General features: G+C 44.2%; 1 protein-coding gene across 4 annotated transcripts in view; it reads left to right on the forward strand.

Moving 5' to 3' along the window:
• rngo (DNA damage inducible 1 homolog rngo) overlaps positions 1–23,179 on the forward strand; it is a 116,950-nt gene that overhangs the window by 62,653 nt on the left and 31,118 nt on the right. For all 4 annotated transcript variants that reach the window (XM_037419759.2, XM_037419765.2, XM_037419744.2 and 1 more), the window contains 3 exons: positions 3,698–3,824; positions 12,014–12,141; positions 20,322–20,450. In XM_037419759.2, coding sequence (XP_037275656.1) covers positions 3,698–3,824; positions 12,014–12,141; positions 20,322–20,450 — 384 coding nt within the window. The remainder of the gene's footprint in view (positions 1–3,697; positions 3,825–12,013; positions 12,142–20,321; positions 20,451–23,179) is intronic.

Below are 23,179 nucleotides of genomic sequence, written 5' to 3' on the forward strand. Positions count from 1 at the left end.
CCTTTTGAGGTTGCTGGTATAGATTTTGCTGGCCCACTCTTAGCATGCACGCAAGAAGGCGATGCCAAGTGTTATGTGGCACTTTTAACCTGTGCTGTTTTACGAGCAATTCACCTTGAGCTTGCCTCCAGCATGACAGATGAAACATTCACCTTATGCTCGCGATGGTTTGTAACCAAAGGGGACTGCTCTCGTTATCCATTTGGATAACGCGATCACCTTTAAAAGGGCATCAGATTTAGAACGCCTATGCAACATCTTCAAAGAAGAGGATGTTGTGAACCATCTCACCAGCCAACGGTATTCCCTGGAAGTTTATCATGCGCAATGCACCATGGTGGGGTGGATGATGGGAGCGGCTCGTCAGATCGGTAATGACTTCTTTGTGTAAGATTCTCGGTTGAGCTTGCCTCAACTACGAAGAACTAACGACAGTGATGTCAGAGGTAAGAAGCAGTATTCAGCTCTAGGCTGTTAAACTTTGTCGAGACAGGCGCAGCGAAACCGTGCATGCTGACTCCAGCCGACCTACTGCTCGGATGTCGACTAACTGCTGTGTCGTATCATATGGTTGAAGTTGATTAGCTCAGGATGATCAGATACAATTAGCCGCCATGCCTGCAGAAAACTTCTAGCCAAGAATTTTCGGAAGTGATGGTGGAAAAGATATTTGCTGCAATTACGATCTTCACATTTGGCACGTAATCAACGAGCCACGAACTTAAAGGAAGCAACACCATTATCGTGCATTCTGAGATATCACCTAGACAACTGTGGAAACTTGCAAGAATCGTTCAGGTTTTTAAAATTTCAGATGGGCATGTCTGCTTTTGCAAGGTAAAACAGCAAGGAGGTCTCATTGTGACAAGGCGCATACAAAAACTATACGCGCTGGAACTCCTTGATTGACTTCATTGCGCGACCGGGAATGTAGTTTCCATCACGACAGTGAGCCACCCCACAGGGGACGAAGAAGTATGAACAAACACGAGAGAAGAAATGGGGACATCTCAGTAGTAGCAGTGTCTTAATGGCTTCAGTAAGAATTAATAAAGGCCTCTTTTAGCTATCTCGACGTAATCGAGTTTTTTCCACGGCTGCATGCCATATCCCAAACATCGCTATTATTCAGCTTAGCATGACATGGCTGCATGCTCCACTGCATCTCGACAAGCCACAGCGCCACCGAAGCATCACCCGAGGCATAAGTCACTGGATATGGCTATAAAAACAGGCTGCCAAGTGTTCGCGCTCACCATTGCTCCGCTACTCAGATGAGCGTAGCATTAAAATGCTCCCTAGTGCTGCTGCTATTTGAATAAACTGCTGTTAAGTTTCTATGTGGAAATTCGTCCTTTCATTGACACGACAATACCATACTATGTTGACAAGGGGAAAAAATGAATTAGATTCAAAAGAAAAGATAAGGAGTAAGAATAAATGATGTGCCCGAGAAGCAGGACACCCCGGTTAAAGAAATTGCTTTGTAATTGAGGGGAGAGTGGGTGTTACCTGATTTGTGCTATATCATCTCTCTAATCAATTTCTGCTTTTATTTCTGTTTCTTAAGCTCCAAAAAAGATTTATCTGGCAGTGAATATGACACAACCGGTTGGCTTCACTCAATAGTGTAAAATAATTTATTTGTAAAGTGACGCATGCAGATATCAGGGACGTCAAGTCTGTCTATGCATATTCTCGAACCGTCATCATTACGTTTAGCCGGTATTATTTTCTTGAGATGAGCTTTTATAGATTACGAAAACGGCATCAACGTAAGGACGTCCTTGCTCAGGGCATAGGGAAGGGAGGTTCGGGCTCCTTGCCGACGTGGTACGATGGTCAGTACTGCTAGCAAATACATCGATGGTGGCCGAGACGCCCAGTAAAAATAAATTAAAGGTCAGTTTTCCTAACTTGTGCATCGCAACATAAAAAAAAAAAATAGTCAGAGAAGCAGTGTGCAACACCCCAACGCCGCATTCCACCTAGTTGTGCCACGTGCGTCAGGTGGCTGTGCAGAGCCTTAAGCCTAATGAGTCGCTCGACAGCAACCGGAATCCACCCAGCACCCAGCCTAGGCGCAGAAGAAGCAGCCGTAAAGAGAAGTCCACTCTGTAAGGTGGCCCTACTCGCTCGCCGCACTCGGCAGCTTATTGAGCGATCGGCACCCACCGTCCCGGAGGGTTTCACGACATCCCTGCGTCGAGCCGCAAGACAAGACAGCAACGACGCCCGACTCCTTGAGCCCTTGAGAGATGGAGCAAGTTATTTACAGAAAATCGGACCACCCATGAGTCTTCCGTACTCGCTCGCTTCAGGCTTGATCTACAATCCACGTGCTCTAAGCTTTGCTCACCCCAGGATGCAGACCGCATGGCTCTTGTACCAACTCAACAATGTTCTTGAACCAACAAGAACAACAAAAAAAAACCACTTGCGAGCAGAAAAAAAACTCAACGTGCCGACAAGTTGAAACACATCACAATAACTGATCTCCTCGCTCTCAACAAAGCACACCACTGATGCTAGCACTGGAAACCCCCCTAGGCCTACTCTTCCCCTACTCAAACAAAAGCTTGTACCGAACTGCGAAAACTGTCGTCCGATGCTCCAAGAGTTCCACGTTGGGCAGCCAGTGTGGGGTCTCAAAGGGAAGTGCCAAGCTCTTGGAGTGAACGGATGCATGTACACACTGTCCGAACAAACAAAACAACACATTTATTTAACTGATTTTAGATTGATGATATCGTCAGCCGAATTAACATACATCAATTGTGATCCACATGCTATAACAATCTTACAGGATATTACACAACACTCAACAACATAACAAACACAAGAACACACACAAGGTGGCTTCGCTAACGCTTGACTCACCACGAGGGCCTATGGCACCAACCGCCACCTGCAAAAGAGACCCGCTCATTTCTCTCGTGCTGCCACCGAGGCTTGCTGCCAGGCGTCACTGCCAGCACCACCTTTTTAACGATGATGATGATGGTTGTGATAAATGCTCGCGAGAACAGCGTCACCTACCGCTAGATAGTTATGACCCCTAAATGCGGTCTCTGCGCAAGACACATGTGCCACGAGGTGCAAACAAATTTACAGGGGGTGTTAGCACCCCCACAAAATGAAACCTGTGCGGGATCTCTCTTGCTTGTGTGTATTGTCTTGGGAGATTGTTAACATTTCTCAATGCATGTGGGTTTACTATACCTACTGTGTTTGGCTCCTTCCTTCTCCGCACCGCACATGAACTAAGTGACAGTCCGTTCGCTAATAACTTAATACATCCCTGTGAAACGCGCTTGTGAAAATTCCAGAAAAAAGGGTGCATCTTATACACCAAAAATATGGTAATATGCTGAGATGAAGTGTCTGCGAACTAAAGAACAAAATCATTATTCGGTAAACTTGCACCCAGCAAACATTTGAAGTGTAATGGTTGCAGCACGCAAAGTCCTCAAAAGATCATTGGCAGGGGGACTTTTTTTCATGCAATCACTGCTTTACATTCCAGCATAAGCATCGACACTGGTGTAAATTCTAGAAAGTACATAGCCTCATATGTGTCGTTATGATCACATGTTGCATTTTCTTGTGTTCTTTTTACAAGTTTTATAAAAAATTTCTTAGTTTAGTGATAATGGTATCTGTAATAAACAATGCAATCTTGATGGCTGGCATGCAGACCTGTTTACACGAGTGCTTCGGGAGCAGCAGAAAGAGAAATCTGACCGGGACAGGCAGCGTATTCGTATGATGAATGCCGACCCCTTTGACCCCGAGACACAGCGGCTCATTGCAGAAGAAATCAGGTGGGTGCATCTAAACATGCATCGCGTATCCCTGTGCGCTTTGATCACAAAGGGCGGAAAATTTCTACGGGAGAAGCATGTGCGTGCTCCATTCCACTTTGTGCATGAAAATACAGTGCAGAAACAAAAAAAAATGGAACAATAATTCTTTCACACCTTGTTATTTCAAACTCAAGTGAAAAGCATCAGCTTATAGAAAGCGCAACGGTTAAAGTAATGAATGTGAACCTCAATATACTAAAGTTTAACCTCTTGGGGGTGAAAATTTTTTATTGCTGATTTAAATATGACAGGTAAACATATTTCAGAAAAAAGAAAAATGTAATTATTTTAGGGTGACCATAGAGTGACCAAAAAATTGTTATTGTTGTTACATACCCCTCATTTATTCATGAAAAAAAAAAACGCATTTCTGGAAACGTCCTTGTGTACATTGTTTACAAAATGTGAAGTGTTAATAGAACCTAGCAACAGATTTCAAGTCAATTTTAAAGCGATTTGATTTATTGATATGTGTGGTTTAACGTCCCAAAACCATGAGAGATGCCGTAGTGGAGGGCTCTGGAAATGTCGACCACCTGGGGTTTTTTAACGTGCACTCAAATCTGAGCACATGGGACAACAGCATTTTGACCTCTATTGAAAATGCAGCCGCCGCAGCTGGGATTCGATCCTACGACCTTCACGGACTTTCAGGGCACATTTTTCACGGACTTTCACGGGAGTCCAAATGCTGGAATCATTGCCTTGGCAGTGCATCTTTTGACGAAATTCTAGAGGGAATCACTGGGGCACCCAGGGAGCCTTCATTGAAAAGTTGTAAGCATGGTGCTCATGTGTGCTCACATAGCTAGCTACGCGTGCATGAAAACCTTTCTGGGACTCGCCCACGATGCTGAAATAGACAGGTGGCCAAATGAGCCACTTTGCCTAGCATCACATGTGCTCAACTAAATTGCTCAAGTATCCGTCACTTTTCTGCAAGGTGGCAGCCATGGTACCCTGGGCCTGTTTCTCCTCTCCAGCACTTTTGAAAGTATGTAGCGTGCGTACGTCGTGGGCATTGAACTGCAGTTTTGTGGCGCTTTACTTTTCAGAAAGACCTTTGTGATGATGTGCTGTATGCCAGAGAGATCTTGAATAACGCTCCAGAGTTGCCGTTGCTTGGAATGCACTTTTCACTGACTTTGTTCTTGCAGTGTGACTTCTTTGCCTGTTTATTGTTTGATTTCTTTATTTTGCTAGATACCGCCTATTTCTGAAACATTATGGTCTCTAACACATCATTTACAGAGGAATCACGTTTGAAACACATATTTCTGATAGATTCATTAAGTACATCTGTTTCTTCTTTCTCATTGCGACATGACTAACGCGCAATGACTAATCTTGCTTCCGATATATGCCTGGTATGTGATCAGTTGCTGCCAAAAGACGGTTCGTGCCTTATCTGTTCAGCGTGTGATTATGGTTATCATTTGGGCGCTTGTTCTCGTACGAGTACACCAAACTACAAAGCAATGGCAGACTCTGCCAAAAAAAGCTGGAAATGTCAGACGTGTGTGATCTTAGCCGCTCGAGGCCCTCCAAAAGTAAGAAGGCAAGCACAAAACCAACAGTCGCTCTCTGCAAAGATGCTCATAGAAATCAATAAAAAGCTGAATGAACTGCCGGAAATCAAGCAGAAGCTGGATGTCCTTCTCCAGGTCAAGGAAACCGTGGAAGGTATGGAAAAGTCTGTTCAGCATCTTTCAGATCAGTACGATAAAGTATTAGCAGAAATGAACCTTCAGTCAAATGAGATTGTTGCTTTAAAAAAAAAGAGTTGAAAATATTCAGACCGCGAACGCCGACCGGGAAGTCATGGAATTGCGACAACAAATAAACAGCCTCGAACAATATAGCCGAAGGAATAATTTGGAAGTGCATGGACTCGTGCAGGTTGAAAATGAAAATCTGTTACAAATGATCAATGCAATTGCACAGGACTTGGAGCTGCCTCAGTTAACTAAACAAGACGTGGAAGGCCTTCATAGACTGCCAACTAAACGGGGCAAAACCCCAGCAATACTGGTCCGTTTTTCCTCGCACGTAATAAAAGATCAGTGGATGGCAAAAAGACAGGGTATGCGGCAGTCTAAGTCAACGGTGTACTTTCTTGATAGTTTGACGGCGCTGAACAAAAAGCTTATGTGGATGATAAGGGCAAAAGCTACAGAAAAGCAATATGACTTCGCCTGGCACAGCCATGGGAAGCTGTTGGTGCGCAAGCGCAGCGGTGAACCAACAATACAGATTTCTTGTGATGCCGACCTAGAAAAGATAATCTAGAAGATCGCCACTGTTTCCTTGTCATTCTTATCTGTTTTACTTTTTTTTTTCTTCATGGCAACACAATACACGCCGCCTTACTACTATGCTTCATCTTTTAATTTAGCGGTGCGCAGTTCCCTGGTTTGTGAAACTGACAGGATATCGCTTTTTCACGTTAATATTAGAAGCATGAAAAATAAGGAGTTTGAAATACAGACAGCTTTGCGTTCCTTGAATCACAAATTCGATATACTCGCTTTCACGGAAACTTGGTTCACAAGTGAAACTGATGTGCCGTTTTTTGGATACAAATCTGAGGGGGTATACAGAAAAAGTCATAAAGGTGGTGGCGTTGCATTGTACTTCAAAGAAAATCTTCAGTACGAGGTATTGTCAGACGTTTTTCTTGTCTGTACTCATTATGAATCTATTGCTGTGAAGTGTTCTGGAACTCTGGTTGCTTGTGCTTACCGCCCCCCCATCAAGTGAAACTGTCGAATTGGTTCAGTTCGTGCGTGACCTCCTTGAATATGCATGTACCCTCAATATGCCTGCTATCTTAGTTGGAGATTTTAATATTGATCCTTTGAAAAACAGCTTGCCAAGAGGTTTATTTCTTGAGGTCATTACATTTAACTGCTCTAATGTATTCCAGTCACCGAGAATAACTATGGGGAGTGATACATTTCTAGATCTTTGTGTCACAAATCATGAGTTGTCTAGTATTTTAGCAGGAGTGCTCACATTTGATTTAAGCGATCACCTACCTATATTTTGTTTCTTTCCCAGACTAATGAGCAAATGAAGAAAACCACCAACACAACAAATATTATACCATAGTTATAACCAAGATAATCTCGCTACGTTTCGTTCTATGGTCGAAGGCATCTCGTGGAGCAACGTTTACAATGAAAAAAATCCTAGTATTGCATACGATATCTTCGTTGAGTTAATAAAAGACAAATATGATAGCGCATTTCCTCTATAGGTGAAAAAATCTAACAAAAAGTCTCGAAAGCCATGGGTAACAAGGGAGTTATACAAATTCAGGCACGTGATAAACTATTTCACAAATTTATTAATGTAAAAGACCAAGTTTTACTTAACGAATATAAAAAAATTAGAAATAAGTTAGGCTCTGACATTAAAAAAAGCCCGGAAAGAATATTACAAGAATAAATTTGCCGCAGTCTCAAACTGTCCAAAGCAAATCTGGAATTGTCTCCACGAATCAATGGGCAAGGTTACCTGTCATGTGCCTAGTGAACTAACACTCGATAATGTCGAGTATAGTGGCGGGGCTTTGGCAGACAAATTTAATGAGCACTTCCTATCTTCTGGAGAATCGTCACACAATGAAGATAGAAAGCATGAAAATAATGGGTACATGGCTGCTCCAGTCGTCAGTACCATATTTTTAAAACCGTGCAGTGAGCATGAAGTGTTCACTTTCCTGAGTAATTTAGATAAAGGTACTGCCGCAGGAGCAGATGAAATCAAGGCTGAACCAATTATCGCTGTTGCCGATTTAATCAGTGCCCCACTACAGCACATATGTAATGATGCTTTGGATCAGGGTGTTTTTCCAGACAGCATGAAAATTGCAAGAGTGGTTATCTTGCACAAAGGTGGGCCTTATGACAACATCTCTAATTATATATCTATATCTGTCCTACCTTTGTTTTCTAAACTGTTAGAATACTTGATAAAAGATAGACTATGTAAATTTTTTGACAGTAGACAGGTCCTTGTGAAAGAGCAGTTTAGGTTTAGTCAAGGGAAGTCAACGGAGACGGCATTACTCAGCATAAAAGAAAAAATACTTTATAATATAGATGAAAAGCGATTCACTGTTGGACTTTTTTTTAGATTTCAAAAAAGCATTTGGTTCTATTAAACACGATATTTTACTTTATAAGCTACCGTTTTATGGCATTCAAGGAGTAGCCTTAAAATTAATTCGCACTTATTTTTCGCATAGACTGCAGTACACGTGTTATAATGGCTACTCATCACAGTTGAAAGAATTATTATATGGCGTACTGCAAGGATCTATTTTAGGTCCAACATTCTTTATTATGTATATTAATGATATTATAGCCATCCCAAGAACTCCTGCAATCATTCTGTACGCAGTGATACCAGTGTGTTTTTCTCTGGCACGCAACTAGATAAAATAGGTGTTCAAGCTAATGCAGGGTTAAAAGAATTAGCAGTATGTTTACATATAAATAAACTTAAGCTGAATGTTAGTAAAACAAAGGTTATTGTATTTAAAGCACGTAACAAACCAGATAATTTCGAACTTCAGCTTGCATTGCAAAATAGTGTAATTGAACGTGTTTCTTCCTACAAGTTTTTAGGTGTCTTTTTTGAAGAACACTTAGATTGGTCCCATCACATTAATAAAATTCATGCCAACATATCAAGGTCCCTTGCGGTACTCCACAAGCTTAGAGACCTTGTTCCAAAAGCTTTAATGTGGCAGCTATATTACACCCTAATTCATTCACACCTTCACTACTGCATAATTATTTGGGGGTCTACATATAAAACTAATCTTGTTAGGCTAATAAGATTGCAAAAGAGAGCAATACGATATGTAGAAAACCTATCATACAACGATCACACAGGTTCATACTTTTTAGAACACTGTGTTCAAAAGGTGAATCAACTATATGAGTTTCATTTACCCTGTTTTGTTTTTAACGAAATTAAGCTTAATCCTTCTAAATATATTGAACTGCAATTTAGTAGCTATGTGCCTTATGAATTAAGATACGACCATTATAGAATTCCACTTGTCCGAACCACCTATGGAATGCAAGCACTCACATATTTAAATACACGACCATTATAGAATTCTACTTGTCTAAACCACCTATGGAACGCAAGCACTCACATATTTAATTCCCAGTCTTCTCAACAAACATACTCATGTTGTAGAAATTGCGCAGAAATCTTTGTCTCTGAAATCTTTAAAAAAATATATCAAAGCTTACCTTCTATCCTGTCCTCAAAATTGATAAGTTCTGTATATTGCAGTCATATGTTTCTCTGGTTTCGTTATTTGTAGTGTTATGAATCTTTTTTATTACTGTAAAAGTATGTACTCCATTTACTCTGTACAAAAACAATGTTACACATGCATTATTAGTGTGTTATATTGTATTTCTTTTTATATTGTATGCTCTGAGTGGTGCTATTTCCGGAGCTCTCCACTATGGTGTCTCTCATAATCATATGGTGGTTTTGGGACGTTAAACCCCACAAATCAATCAGAGGACATCTGCCTTATGCCCTTGTATCCGAGACATACATTTGTCTGCAATAAAGACAACAACATGAATGAGAAAGCCTTTATTAAATGTACAAATATACAGGAACAGTATATTTTCCCAAAACACACACAGATATAAATCAACAGGTTACTTGTTTAACTGGTAAATTTTGTTGCACACAGAAGATCATTCATCAGTGATGCCCATAAGCCCAGCTCTACGTACACTAGTAATGTAAAAGCCTGATATTTTCACTCTGTATACTCTTCTGAACAAATTTTCAGGCTTTTAATAAACAAGAAAAAAATTACGCATGTGTCCTCTGTGATCAGCACTCTGTGTCAGCCTGATTGAGATTTCATGTGCCGATTTGAAAATTTTATGCTGTGTAAAACCTGATAAACACTTACTTTTGTGAGCGAAGCTGGCAGATGGCCACAAAAATAGCTATGTAGTAACCGCATACCTGCCAAGTCTCCCAGATTGGCCGGGAGACTCCCAGATTTGAACCGTTTCTTCCGTTTGTATGGTTGTCGTGAAAATCCCCGGGAATAGAAATTTTTGTGCGTGATCTGGCTGCTTTGACAAAAAAGCTGCTCAATCCACTCCAGGCTTTTCGAACCTACCCCATTTTATTATGAAAGAGTTTAAGAGGCGTTCATATAAACGTGCAGTAGAATCTCAGTGATGTGAAACCGCAGCAGCTACGAATTCGTGAAATTCCTCAGCGACATTCCATTATGTCTTTTGGACCTAAATTCGAATGTTCCCAACACATTTCCTAATCGTGGCAGGTGATACGAAATTTAGTACGGAAATCGTCGAACGAAGGCCGAGAGCAGCGTACTCGGAGCTTTGGAAGTACGCGTGCGACCGGAGCACGCACTGTCTTCTACAGTGTGCGCGATTGTCGTTTCCACAACCGCTGTGGACGAAACAGTGGTCGCTTTTGACGTGATCATGCATGGCGACGACGTAACTGACAGAGTCCCGAAAGTGTGCGTGCGTCCAACACTCAACCAGTCAAAGCAATGCTGCTTTCCGCAAACCCTGCGGACAAAACCGTGACAGATACGATCGCAGACGGCATAAAACGGCTTTGTTATGAAGGCGTGTGCGCAGACAAGCGCACGGGGATTGAAAAAGAAATTACTGTTTGCCCCAACAGCCGCGCACAACATCGTGGTCGCGGCGGCGCGATAGCAATCTACGAGCTCTGAGGGCACGCAGCAGTAGACTAAAGGCGTTAAATACGTAAAAAAAAGTCTGCTTCGCCACAAGGGCGAAGCAATCAATGCGAGAGCAACAACTTAGAATGTCCCACTGAGAACGGCAAGCAGATCGAAACGTGCAGCGCGCTGCTCACGCACAAATGACGCACGAAAACAATACACACAAGACGGGAACGAACTGACAACGTTTACCGCTCGACACGTAACGCGCTGTTTAAACAAAAAAAAAGCAATGCTCGATAAATAATCACAGGTACGCATGAGTACAAACTAACAAGTGTCCTTGTTATACCTCGCTCTGTATTAAAAGCGCAGTCTTTTCGCAAATGAGGCTTGTGCATAGACCAAAGATACCTTTGAAGGCCCGGCAACTAACGCAATCGTTCCAGTAAAAGCCCAAGGCACACGATTTTCCCCACCGACAGATCAGCGCGCGTGCACAAGCATTAACCCCTCCCCCCCCCCCCCCGCCCATCCGTGGGGCAAAGTACATGTCAGAGATAAGCGCGCGTCGGTGCATTGTGACGAGTTGGGCACCGAGTGCGGGTGGCTTTTTTTCCTTCCTAAAGTGTTTATATAGGTAAGTATACATATACGGTGAATGATGGCAGTGGCGGCGACGACAAAAGACTAGCCTAGAGTGTCAATAACAAAGGGGCCAGACACGTGTCGGCGTTCCTGTCGAAAGAATCTAGTAAGGAGCAAAGCCTTGAGCCGCGTTTTTGTGCCAGCCAGCTGCGTCGTCCCGTCCGTTCACGCGTTTCCCAGTAAAACATACATGATCTGTTTTGAAGGAAATATTCTGCTAGTTGTGTTGACCCTTTGAGACTCTCACCTTAGTGGGAAACCCTACCTTCATGCGTTCGGCCACTCCAAGCCGACCGCAACGCTGATGTTTGCGCTTGCGATTGAGACCCCCCCACCCCCACCTCTTCTTGTTTTTGCGATGTTTTTTTTATTTGTCCTTAGTTTTTTTTGTGCCGGAAAAAAAAATAGGAGCAAATAATTCAGCCCCCCCTCCCCCCACTGCGGATATCTCCCGGATTCAGAATCCTTGAACTTGGCAGGTATGTAACTGGCGCATAAGGTTCAGCGAAAGCTTGCTATGCGTGTCTTTCAGCCCAGAAACCAGTCTCAAACCTGACAGTGGCCACTATCAACTTGAGCTGTTCACAGTGCTCATTCGGCCACTGGTCACGACCTGCCTTTGTCCCCATTGTATGAAGCTGTAGCTGGGCTCTATAAACCGTCACGCCCTCGTGCAAGTGAGGCTGGAAAGTCTAAGTTCTTATTTGCTAACCTGTTGCTATGTAAAATTTTTTTTGTTTCTATTTTTGTTGAAGTTGAGCTGGACATATTTCAGGCAACAGAACATAGATTCCAACATGGAGGCTGCCATGGAGTATCACCCCGAGAGCTTTGGCCAAGTGGTAATGCTGTACATCAACTGCCGAGTCAACGGTCACCCTGTCAAGGCCTTCATTGACTCAGGTATGTTTCTCCTGTGGCATACCTCCAGCTGAGGCACTGCTGCCCTCTCCCTTGGTGGTCTAGTGGTTATGGTGCTTGGCTGCTGATCCACAGGTCGCAAGAGGGACTCCCTATTGCCGCATTTTGATGGAGGCGGTAATGTGCAAGGCTTCGATGTAACTGCATGTTAACGAACCTCAGGTGGTCAAAATCTCTGGAGCCCTCCACTGCGGTGTCTTTCCTAATAATGTTGTGGTTTTGGGATGAGACCCTATCAATTAATAATCCTTGAAAGAGCACTGTTAGTGCATTCATATACGAGATGATTAAGCCTCTGAAAGAACAGAATGTGCAAATATTAGTGGACTGGAAGGCCTTTGAGTCGTTAATTCAAATCTTAGTTTTCAGTTTTTTTAATGGCACGTGATTCAAGTTTGCAGAGATTCATTTGATTCGTACTTCTTGCAGGTACATATGTATCTGAAAATATCTACTGCCTCTGTTGCTTCTAGCTGAACATTAGCATTATTCTGCAAGTAGCAGTTGCACGTTAAACCAGCTAGCATCCTGACAAGCAGCCAAACAAACCAAACTGCATGTAGACACAATGGGTGTTGTTTCACAAAGAAATAAAGAAACAATCTACATTGGTGTCATGCAGAAAAGCATACCAAAACGCTATACATAGTGGATTATGTCCCTTAATTAGAGAGTCGTGTTAATGCTGCCTAATAATGAGCACCATTATGATGCTCAACAACTTTATTGGCAATGATGCTATTCCTAATGTTACTGTGTGTGTGTATGTGTGCAAAATATTCAGGTGATGGCTTTTTCCATTGTACACATATCTAACCCTTTGAGAGTGTTCACTGTACATGTACGATATTTCCTAACATGGACCAAAGGGTTTTTGTGGTACATATATGGCATGGCCTGTATTTTAAAAGACGCATTTTTTTCAACCATTTCTTCTGCTTGGCATGTGCTGCCATCATTCAGAAATTGTAAGAATTTCGTCCTGCGCTGTTGTGTCCTTTGCATTTTTTTTTTTTTTTCAAAGCGGTGCATTGATTGTTGCTTGCTCAAACGAGCACATTCACTGTGCTGCTTCACAAAAAGCACGCCCTTTGCAATCATTTCTCTCACTTTGCATGTGCTGCTATGCTTCGGGTTTGGGTGAAATTTTTTCCATGCACAGATGTCTCTTCATTTCTTTTTTGTAAAGTGGTGCCAGCTCTCACTCGCACTTCTGAATATGTCTACAGTAAAGCTGGTTTAGAATGCGCGCCTCTTTCAATCATGTCTCTCTGTTTCTTTCTTAAGTTTTTTTGCTTTCTAAAGTGGTGCGGCAGCTTTCGCTTGAACATCTGAATACGGTGCAGCTGGTTTCGGCTTCGCTTTTTGGGTGGTTTATTTATTTATTAATGCTACCTACATCGCCCAAGTGGCCATTATAGTAGAGGGGTAAGGAAAAAGAAAAACAGTTTTACAGCCGAAAGAAGGGTGCACATTTGTGCAATTGACAATGGCATACATTTGCGCATTCACAAAAAGCATGCATCTTGTATTATAGACGAACAAAAAGCATCGGCTAGAAGATGTACAACACATTCATCAAACCTAATTTATTCACGAATAGTGAAAGGAAAAAATTAGCACAGCGCTTAGGTGCAAGGACTCGTCCACAAGGCACACCGTAGAGAGTCCGATGACCAAGGGAAACGCTGGGGGCACCATGCGCATCGACTACAAGGGTGGCCTGATTTCCAACGGGCTGAACTGCAGCTTGCCAAAGCAGTCCTACCGTATAAATCGGACTATAGGTCGAGCGGGGATATAGGTCGACCCCCCAAGTTCAGGTTACTGAAAAAGAAAAAAAAGGAAAACAACCCAAAACTGCCGAACCACATTTATTTGCGAATTGGGCGCACCGCACCCCGATCGTCGGAGCTCCCCTCAACCACCATCGCAACTGCTCCTATTCGTCCGACGAAGCACTACCGTCTTCTGAAGATGATGAAGATGAGAGTTTGTCGCTGGCCGCCTCCTACAGTGCGTCGTCTTCAGTGCCATCCAGCGAGTTGCTGATGCAACATTTCTTGAAAACATTTTCCACCATGGAATCCGGCAAGGAGCGCCAGGCGGAAAGCACCCAGCCACAAACAGTCGCAAGCGGAGCGAGGCCTCTGTAGGCGGCCCGTCGGTGTCTTGGGGTTGTCGCCGGACATCCACTCTTGGTATTCCAGCCGCACTCGGTCCTTGACCGGCTTGTTTAGCACAACGTCGAGCGGCTGGAGAGTAGACGTCATACCACCTGGTATCACGGCGAGGTCCATTTCCCCGTCGCCGAGTGCGCGTTTCACTGCGTAGGTTAAGTGGCCATGAAATGAATCCAACACCAGCATGCTGCGAAGACGCAGCAGTGCACCTGGCAGACAGTTCCACACCACTCGTATCCATTCGAGCATCATGGCGTCGTCCGTGTGTCCCTTTTTGTTGATGCGAACGACAACACTGGGTGGGCATACTTCCTTCGGCATTGTCTTGCATTTGAAAATGACGAAGGGCGGAAGCTGTCTACCATCTGCCGTGCATACCAGCATGACGATGAAGTGCGAGTGCTCGTTGCCAGTGGACGACAGCTTCACATCCTTGGCGCCGCGCTGCGTGATCGTGGTCGACGAAGGCATGTCAAACCACACGGGGGTCTCATCGGCGTTGCCAATCTGCCCCATCATGTAGTGTTTGCTCCCGAAGCCCGTTCACGAAGCGCTGAAAGTTTATAAGCTTGTCCTCGAACTCCTCCGGCAACTTTTGACAGATGGATGTGCGCAGCCGGAGAGAAAAGCCTTTGCATCGCATAAATCGACGCACCCAAGAGTTCGGTGCACGAAACTCTTCTCTCGTGAGCCTAGCTTCTAGAGCGGAGTTCCAGGGCTTTCTTGCGAATGGTATCCACGGTCACTGGCAGCAAGCGCGCACGAATTTCCCGCACAAAGTCCGCTAGCTCATCCTCCAGCTGCAGATGAACGGCACTTCGTCCACGAAACGACATTTTTCGAGGATTGCACATCTGCAGCTTTCCCTTCTGCGCCCTCCAATAGCGCACGCTTTTTTCCGATACACCAAAGCGGCGCTGAGCAGCCATATTCCTGTTCGCTTCTGCGAACTCAACAACATCTACCTTAAACGCAGCTGAGTACTGCCTCCTCGCACCGCTAGACATATTCAGTGAACGAAAAAAAAGGCCACTAAAAATGCAGTGCAATGTCAAGCGGAGCGAAAACTCAGAACAGATTGCAAGCAAATCACAAACACAAAGAAAACAGACGTAGAGGAAAAAAAAAAAAAAAGACTGCGATTGGATTTGAATGCGAATATGGCCGCGTCCAGCTTCACAAGCACATTCAAGCCACACGTTGCCAGATAGCGTCGCACTGTTGGCTAGACACCGCTATATAAGACGAGGGGCGACTTTAGCGTATTATTTCATTGGAAATATCTCGGCTTATATTCCGGTTTATACGGCACTTTCCAGACCCAAAGGACAAACACATGCGCTACCCGGCACTCTTTATTTCCAGGCCTAAGGAGCAACAACACGCATAGCCCTACTGCAGTCAAATGCCGCTACAACGAAATTTACTGGGTGTGTGGAAAAATTCGTTGTCGCGGAATTTCGTTGTTGCGAAATTTCATTTTTAGACCACGAAATTCGGTAAGATCTGATGATTATGACTCATTCTTTGGTGCTTGCAAGCGCATGCATTCAACTCTCGCCAACTCAGATATACTTGGCCGAACACTGAGTGAATGTATTTTCTCGCGTATAACGTGATTAAAATATACAAAAAATTTGGAAGCTCAAGTCGGGGTGTTAGTTATACGATAACTTTGGTGCGCAAGTTGGCTTTACGGCACGGCTTCACGGCGATGGAAAGAAGGCGGCCTTGCACCAATATGCGAGTAGTTTTTTCTTCCTACCGTGGTTTGCGGGCGGAGTTATCAGTTATATGCAAGGGTAGGTTGTACAGAAGAAAATGATATTCAGACGAGGCGAACGAGCGTGCCAAAGTTTAGCTAAAGGCCAACTGATAACTGCAACTGAAAGTGACGAAGCTCCCCACTACCGTGGCCACAGGGGAATGACAGGAAAGCCATAATGCTTCTTGTCATTTTATGGCGTTATTGCTTTTAATTTATGGCTGTGTTAGCTGCGCACCTTCGGATTGTATTCGCTATCGATGAGCAAGACGATATCGACCATGCACGGTTTGCTGCGCAGCAGTTGCGGCAAACACTAGTTTCGTTTTCAATCTGTGCCTTCTGCGCTGGCCGTGTGTATGACATAAAGGGGCCCTGCAACACTTCTTGAGCGTGGTCAGAAAACGCTGCCGATTGGTACTAGAGGCTCCTGACAACACGCGAGCCAAATATGCTCCTCAGGGCATGAGCACATCTATTTCTGTGTGGTGCTAAATTACACAAATGAGACTGCTGGGTTGCGTTTTCTGTCTCGGGGACTCTGTCTTGTTGGTGATAAAAGATCATGATAGCTTTTTCACTCGTTTGGCTTTCTAGACAGATGGACAACCACACAGTTCTCTTCCGTGCGCTCACTTACGTAGTTGGCTTATGCTACTGAAGTGCACACCAGTTGCTTTGCTGCGAGGGAGTCGAGCAGCAGTTCTTTCAATGTGGCTATTTCGCAAGTGCCGAATCAGATTCATTGGATTTCAGCTCATCAGACAAAGAATTAATGAGTTCAGACTCTAATGATGATAGAGCGACATCAGAGATGATCTAGATCAGATTAGTTAGAGCAAAAACATTTTTTACTGAAAAATTACCCTGGCGAGCTTATTTCTGTGTTTTTTTAAAAGATTTTGCTACGAATATACCCCGTGTGTGTAACAACAAAAATGATTTTTTCGTCACTTCATAGCCACGAGAAAATATTTTTTACAATTTTTCTTAGATTGTCTACTGAATTTATTGAGCAATAACAAAATTACACATTTTTCTAACTTCTAGAGTCACAATAATTCATAAAGTAGGTGATGAAAATTGCCCCCGCCTCTCTGAAAGGAAATGTGAGGAAATGCGAATAAATTTCTTGCGCTGAGAGTACACAGCATAGTAATTTTAATTGCATAAATTAATGACGATATGAGGATTTGTACCGTAACGATTTGTTGACACATTCATCAACCAGCGAACGGTCGAGAGCAAGGTGTACGCTTCACTCAATTTATTTATACGTACAAGCGAGCGGACCGGAGAGTAAGGCGCAGGGAGGAGAGAGAGTGAACGGCGAGAGAAGGAGGAGCAAAGCTCTGCACCTACCCTTATCCTACGCTCTCTCTTCACATGCGGGAGCTCCACCAAGCTCCTGCAATGCAAGCGCCTTCACACGCCAGAGCATGCTCCTCCTCTCCACTCACTCTCCGCTACTCCGCCCACACCATGTGCTCCTGTTGCTAGGGGTGCGGATAAGTGTGTGCGCCCGCAGCTTTTGCTAAGGGAGAGGGAGTGAGAGAGAAGAGATAACACCTGCTGGCGCACAAACGTCGCTGGACGCCTGACATAGCCCGACTGAGAAATGCATTCACATTGAAATGGTTTTTTCAGCTGCTTCCTACCTGCAGTACTGCCAGTTCTTTCGCAAGATTGTGTGCTTTAGTACAAGATTCAGTCTCGCAACTACCTGTCAGCTTGGATTTATTAAAAAAAAAGTCTTAGCTTTGCCACAAAGGCGAAGCAATGAAGGCAAGCAACAGATTGGAAGGTCACGCGCAGAATGACAAGCAGATTGAAACTTGCTCCATGTTTCTCAAGCACAAAGGACGCATGAAACGTACTCACAAGTACAGATTAACGCCAATAAGCATCTCAGTTGTTACTTCGGTGTGTCTGGAAAGTGAACGGAGGCTGTGCAACGATTGCAGTCACCCTTGTGCGCCTGGTAACTACAACAGAATCGTTCTGCCGAAACTCAAATGCTACCCAAGACGTACAATTCTCCCCACTGCAAAATAAGGGCGTGCGATCGAGCGTACACCCCCTTATTCTCTATGCGGGCCAAAGTATGCGTGAGAGATGAGAGCAGCCGCGTGCTCACTGTTGTGCCATCTTGCTGATATTGCTAAAAACACGATATCCCCCCCCCCCCCTGTGATGCCCGCCAACAGCGGTAAGTGGTAGATATGAATAGCTTGCGGTTTGAACGTTGAAGGAGGTACCTCTCAGTGACTCAGTGGTCAACGCCTCACATTCACGACGCGGAGGTCCCACGTTCGATTCCGCATCCCGGAGTCTTCTTTCTGGGATTTTTTTCTTTCTTGCGTTTTCATATATGTAGATACGTAATATATACGGTGCATGACGCCGACGTCGATGCCAGTGGCGAAATCCAGCCGAGAGTGTCCATATAATTACTATCGCAATACAACTGTTCCTCGGAGAGAGAGCCTGTCCCTCAGAAAAAGATCATATGAGAAAACATAGCATATTGTAAGTATAGTAAGTAGTAGGCAGTAGGATTGTATCTTGATGTTAGTAAAGCTTTCAGTTGTGTCAGTCATGCTAGTTTCTTGAAGATGAAACATTATATGTTTCAGGTAGTTGTGTCACAATTTCATCGCTCTTACCTAGGTTGACTTCAGTACGCTGAAATAGGCACATACAGATTATGCTTGAGGTAAATTGTTTCAGGAGTGCTACAGAGCAACATTTTAGGGCATGTTCTTTCCTTTTTTGCATAAATGATATAATAGAATGAAACACCACTTGTCAGTTCATAATTTATGGCGATGATTGCACAGTATTTTTTATCCAAGCTGAAGAAAGCATGTTTCACTGGAAGCTACGAGTGGTACAAAGCAAACAGCCTGGTACTGAATGAAGCTAGAATTAAGTGTATTGTATACCTAGTAGGCTTGTGGAGATAGTAAATTTTAAGGTCAAAGTGAATAGTGATTTGGTCAATTTTGAAACGAATTCGAGTAGTGTAAGCCGCATATTTGGGCATATTTGTTGTGACCCTACTAACCTGCAGAACCTGACCAATAAGGGGTGGGTAGCAAGCTGTGCCTTCCATGATTGGTCCATTCGCGTGTGCCCCACAAAAGAGTTCTCTTGACAGTAATAAATGTTTTATATTGTAGTATGGAAACATGAAATTTTCAGCAATACGAATATTCTTGCTCTCTCTTTGATGTTCATACCTCTGCGGTACTGTTCAGTCACTTTAAGACCGAAATGCCGATGCTTACACTTGCGGGGTTAATCAGCACGCCCTCCTGCCCCGCCCCCCTTTTTTTTGTCAAATAGTTTTTTTTTTTGCTTAGAATTGAAAAGGATTATCGACTCCCCCTATCTTTTATGCTAAATGCAGAAATCTCTCAGATTTTGAATTCTTAAACTTGGCAGGTATGCAGCAGATATTTCTTGGCATGAATGGGCAAAAGAACTTTCTAAATGTGTACAGTGAAGCAGTTTGAATGAGGTGGTGCCTTGAAGCCAGTTTGAAATTGAAGTTGTGCTGAGCGAAATGTACAAGTGACTGATGGAAAGAGAGGACAGGACAAGTGGCTTTGTCCGCTTTGTCCTCCGTTTTCTGTTTGTGCATTTCGCTCAGTCCAACTTCATTTCAATGTCGTACAAACTAGTCCAAATTGAAGCTTTGCCAAAAATTTTTGATTTATTTGAACTGAACTTTCAATTACCAGGGATTGAACTATCGGGAGTCCATTTTGCACATACTGCTAAAGTCTCGTCACCTAAAGACAAATCGAAAAAAAAAGTGCTCTGCTATGTCAAGTCTTTCCGTTGTGCCTCCGGGACTTGAAAGTATCTAACAAATAAATGAACAAATAAATGCCACCAGGCATATTTTGTAGCATGAACACCTTGTTGCTAGCGATTTCATTCGAGGCTTCGGCACGACTTGTCTTCCAGCCCCTGCTCTCAAGATCTTGTGTAAGGTTTTTTCTCCTTTCTAATATAACCTAGAAATGTATTTTCTCAGTAGTTTGCCTCCCCTACCACCATCGTGCATTTTATACACTTTGTTGCACTGGTGTACAGGCAACTTATCAATACGATGACATGGACTGAATTTGGTCCTTGCACCGTCCAAAACTGTTGATGCACTTGAGGGAACTGTTTTTTGTAAGAAGAGAATATATTTTTTGCAGGTGCACAAACGACCATCATGAGCCAGGCATGTGCCGAGCGGTGTGCCATCATGCGACTGGTGGACCCCAGGTGGGCAGGTGTGGCCAAAGGAGTGGGCACTCAGCGCATCATTGGTCGCATTCACCTTGGTATGCTAGCAGGATGAGACAACTTTAATTTTCTTTGCAGCAGCACGTGCATGCTTTAGATGACTAAACTTTGCTTCGTCTTTGTAAAGGTGTTTCAGAGTCTTCGTGTGCAGCACATATTCACTGCTGTGCGTGAGGCATGAGCACGAAGTTTTGAGATCAAGCTGTCTCTCCCAGAGGGGGAAGTGAAAGGGAGCCAGCCTAGCTTGTATTTTTGCAATTGTATCGTTTGTGTAATTCTGAATCGTCCTCTTTTCTATCGTCATGAAATTAAGGAAAACACAAATATGTTGAACTCGCAAAAAAACGCCTGTCAGTTCGATATAGGGCATAATTCGATATAAGCATGCTAAAGAATTTGATGTCATAAATACACATACCGTATTTACTCGATTCTACCGCGCCCTCAATTGTAACGCGCACCCGATTTCCACAACGGAAAAAAAAAAAAAACGTAAGACATCGATTTGCAACGCGCACCCATTTTTCTTTCTGGCCCGCACGATCACACCACTCGAAAAAACGACTCCTTTTGGGAGCGTCTTCCATTTAAATATGAGGTACGGGCGAAGCTTCTGCCCATCTGACGTGTAACAGAGCTTTGCCGTCACTGTAGTTTTACCGTGGACCGATGTCAGCACGGGAACTTGCTTCGTCCCCTTCTTCTCGATCGACGGTTGTGGTGCCAGGCATGTCGAAGTAAAAAGGCGTCTGATCGGCATTCCAGATTTGCCCAAGCAGGTAGCCATTGTTGTGCCGCAAGTTTAGGACGAACTTCTGAAAACTGAAGATTTTCATCGTACTCATCCGCAAAACTTTTCGCATATGCCCGTTCCCCTTCGGAGGGAAAAGACTTTCTTCTTCATGAAGTTAGTTAGCCAGCACCTGCTCGCTTTAAACTGGCTCCGCATTAGACCTTTTTCTAAGGCTAATTGCATAGCCCGCACTTGGAGCAGTTCTGTCGTCACGGGCCGCTGTGTCGCTCGCTGCTCAAGCACATACTCGCCGAGCAGCTCTTTAATTTGCGGAAACCGACCCTGCTGTGGTCCACTGAAGCCTTTGCGTGAAGCTTTGCTGTCGACAATCTTCTGCTTTTGTTTCCGCCTGTCCCGCACGCACGTTTTGGGAACTCCGAACGACCGAGACGCGGCCCAATTTCCGTGGTGCATCGGGTGCACCGTGGTGCACTCGAGTTTTTGGAGTCGGCCCTTCCATGCCGTCGATGCTAATGCACTATAAGATGACGAACTCCTCAGCACACGTACGAAGTGCCGCACATGGGAAACACATAGGCAGAAATAACCGACGCGCCATGCGGACGCACGTAGGGGGCGGCCATTTTGAATATGCCAATGGCAATAGAATGACCGTATTCATTTTTTTTTTTCGTACTCGATTATAACGCGCATGCGATTTATAAACTCGCTTAATTGGAAAAAAGGTGCGCGTTAGATTCATTCATGCAAGCACTTAATTGATGAAGCTAGCTTAGTTGCGCTTGAAATAGTCTTTTACTTTTTTCTGTTTTAACAACTTCGCTGCCTCTGACAGCACGCCTTTCTCAAGATGGTCTAAAGAGTAGGCGAGGCCGCAACCTTCCACGTTTGCGCAGAAGCACCAGACTAGTACGAGAGCACAAACCACCTCTGAGGACGTGGGCAAAGAAACGTCATTGCTTTGCTCATTGTACCCGCTTTCACTTGTGCTTGGTACGATGTTGGCAATGTAGTCTTTGTTTTCGAGCTCACCCGAGGTCACGACATCATCATCTGCACTAACAAGCTCGTCGACTGTAGATCTTTCTGTAGCTTCCAGAAATGGCTTCCACCAGTAGGCGCATTGCCGACAATCTCGTGCCTTTCCTTGAATCGCTGTAGGCTACTGGAGCCACCTTAAAAATCCTTCCTGCCGTGGAGAAAAGACATGTCCTTTGCTTTTTTGTTCGATCATGGGGTCGGACACAGGGTGCTTGCGGAACCTAACTTCAACAAACCACTTGGCTGCCTCAACGTCTTCATACACGGCCGTACATTGCTGTCGGGCACCACGGGCACCGGGTCTTCTGTCCTCTTTATTCCTTATCTCAGCGTCATTCTTCAAGATCGTGCTGACTACTCCTTGGAATCATGTACGCAATTGCGACGTCTGGCTTCTTCTCACCACGTTCGACTGGATTTATATTTTCAAGCTTCACGGCGATAGGCAAATTCTGCTTCTTCATTATAGTCATCATGGTACAGGCACACGGTGCGAAACACAACGAACGAAAAATGCAGGGAGATAACTCGAACGTTCGCATGACAGTAAAAGAGGCCCTGATTGGCCGCCTCGGGTGGGTCAGGAAGCGCTGCGGGTGGGTCAGGAAACTTCCTGGGCACTTTTGCCTCGCTTGACGTTCGGCATACAGTTAAACCTACTTATAATGAACTTCCGTATATCGAATTCTTCTATATAACGAAGTTATTCTATTTCCCGCCGTTACTTCCTTGAAGCAAATTTGCGAATTCTATGTAACAAAGTAACAGCAGGAGACATCCTTGATATAACGAATTTTCGCCACAGATGATTGGGAATTTCGCCCTGGATTTTTTATTTTGGCGCAAGCATGCATCCTCCGCGGTTATCCCACTGCCAACGAAGTGCGAAGTGATGGCGACGCGTTCGTGGCCCCGGTGACTCACAGGTGAGAGCAAGCGCTCACGGGTGTGCGCGCGGCAGGCAATGGGGCT

Source organism: Rhipicephalus microplus, chromosome 3 (assembly GCF_043290135.1).
Source record: "Rhipicephalus microplus isolate Deutch F79 chromosome 3, USDA_Rmic, whole genome shotgun sequence".
In the NCBI taxonomy this organism is placed as follows: Eukaryota; Metazoa; Arthropoda; class Arachnida; order Ixodida; family Ixodidae; genus Rhipicephalus; species Rhipicephalus microplus.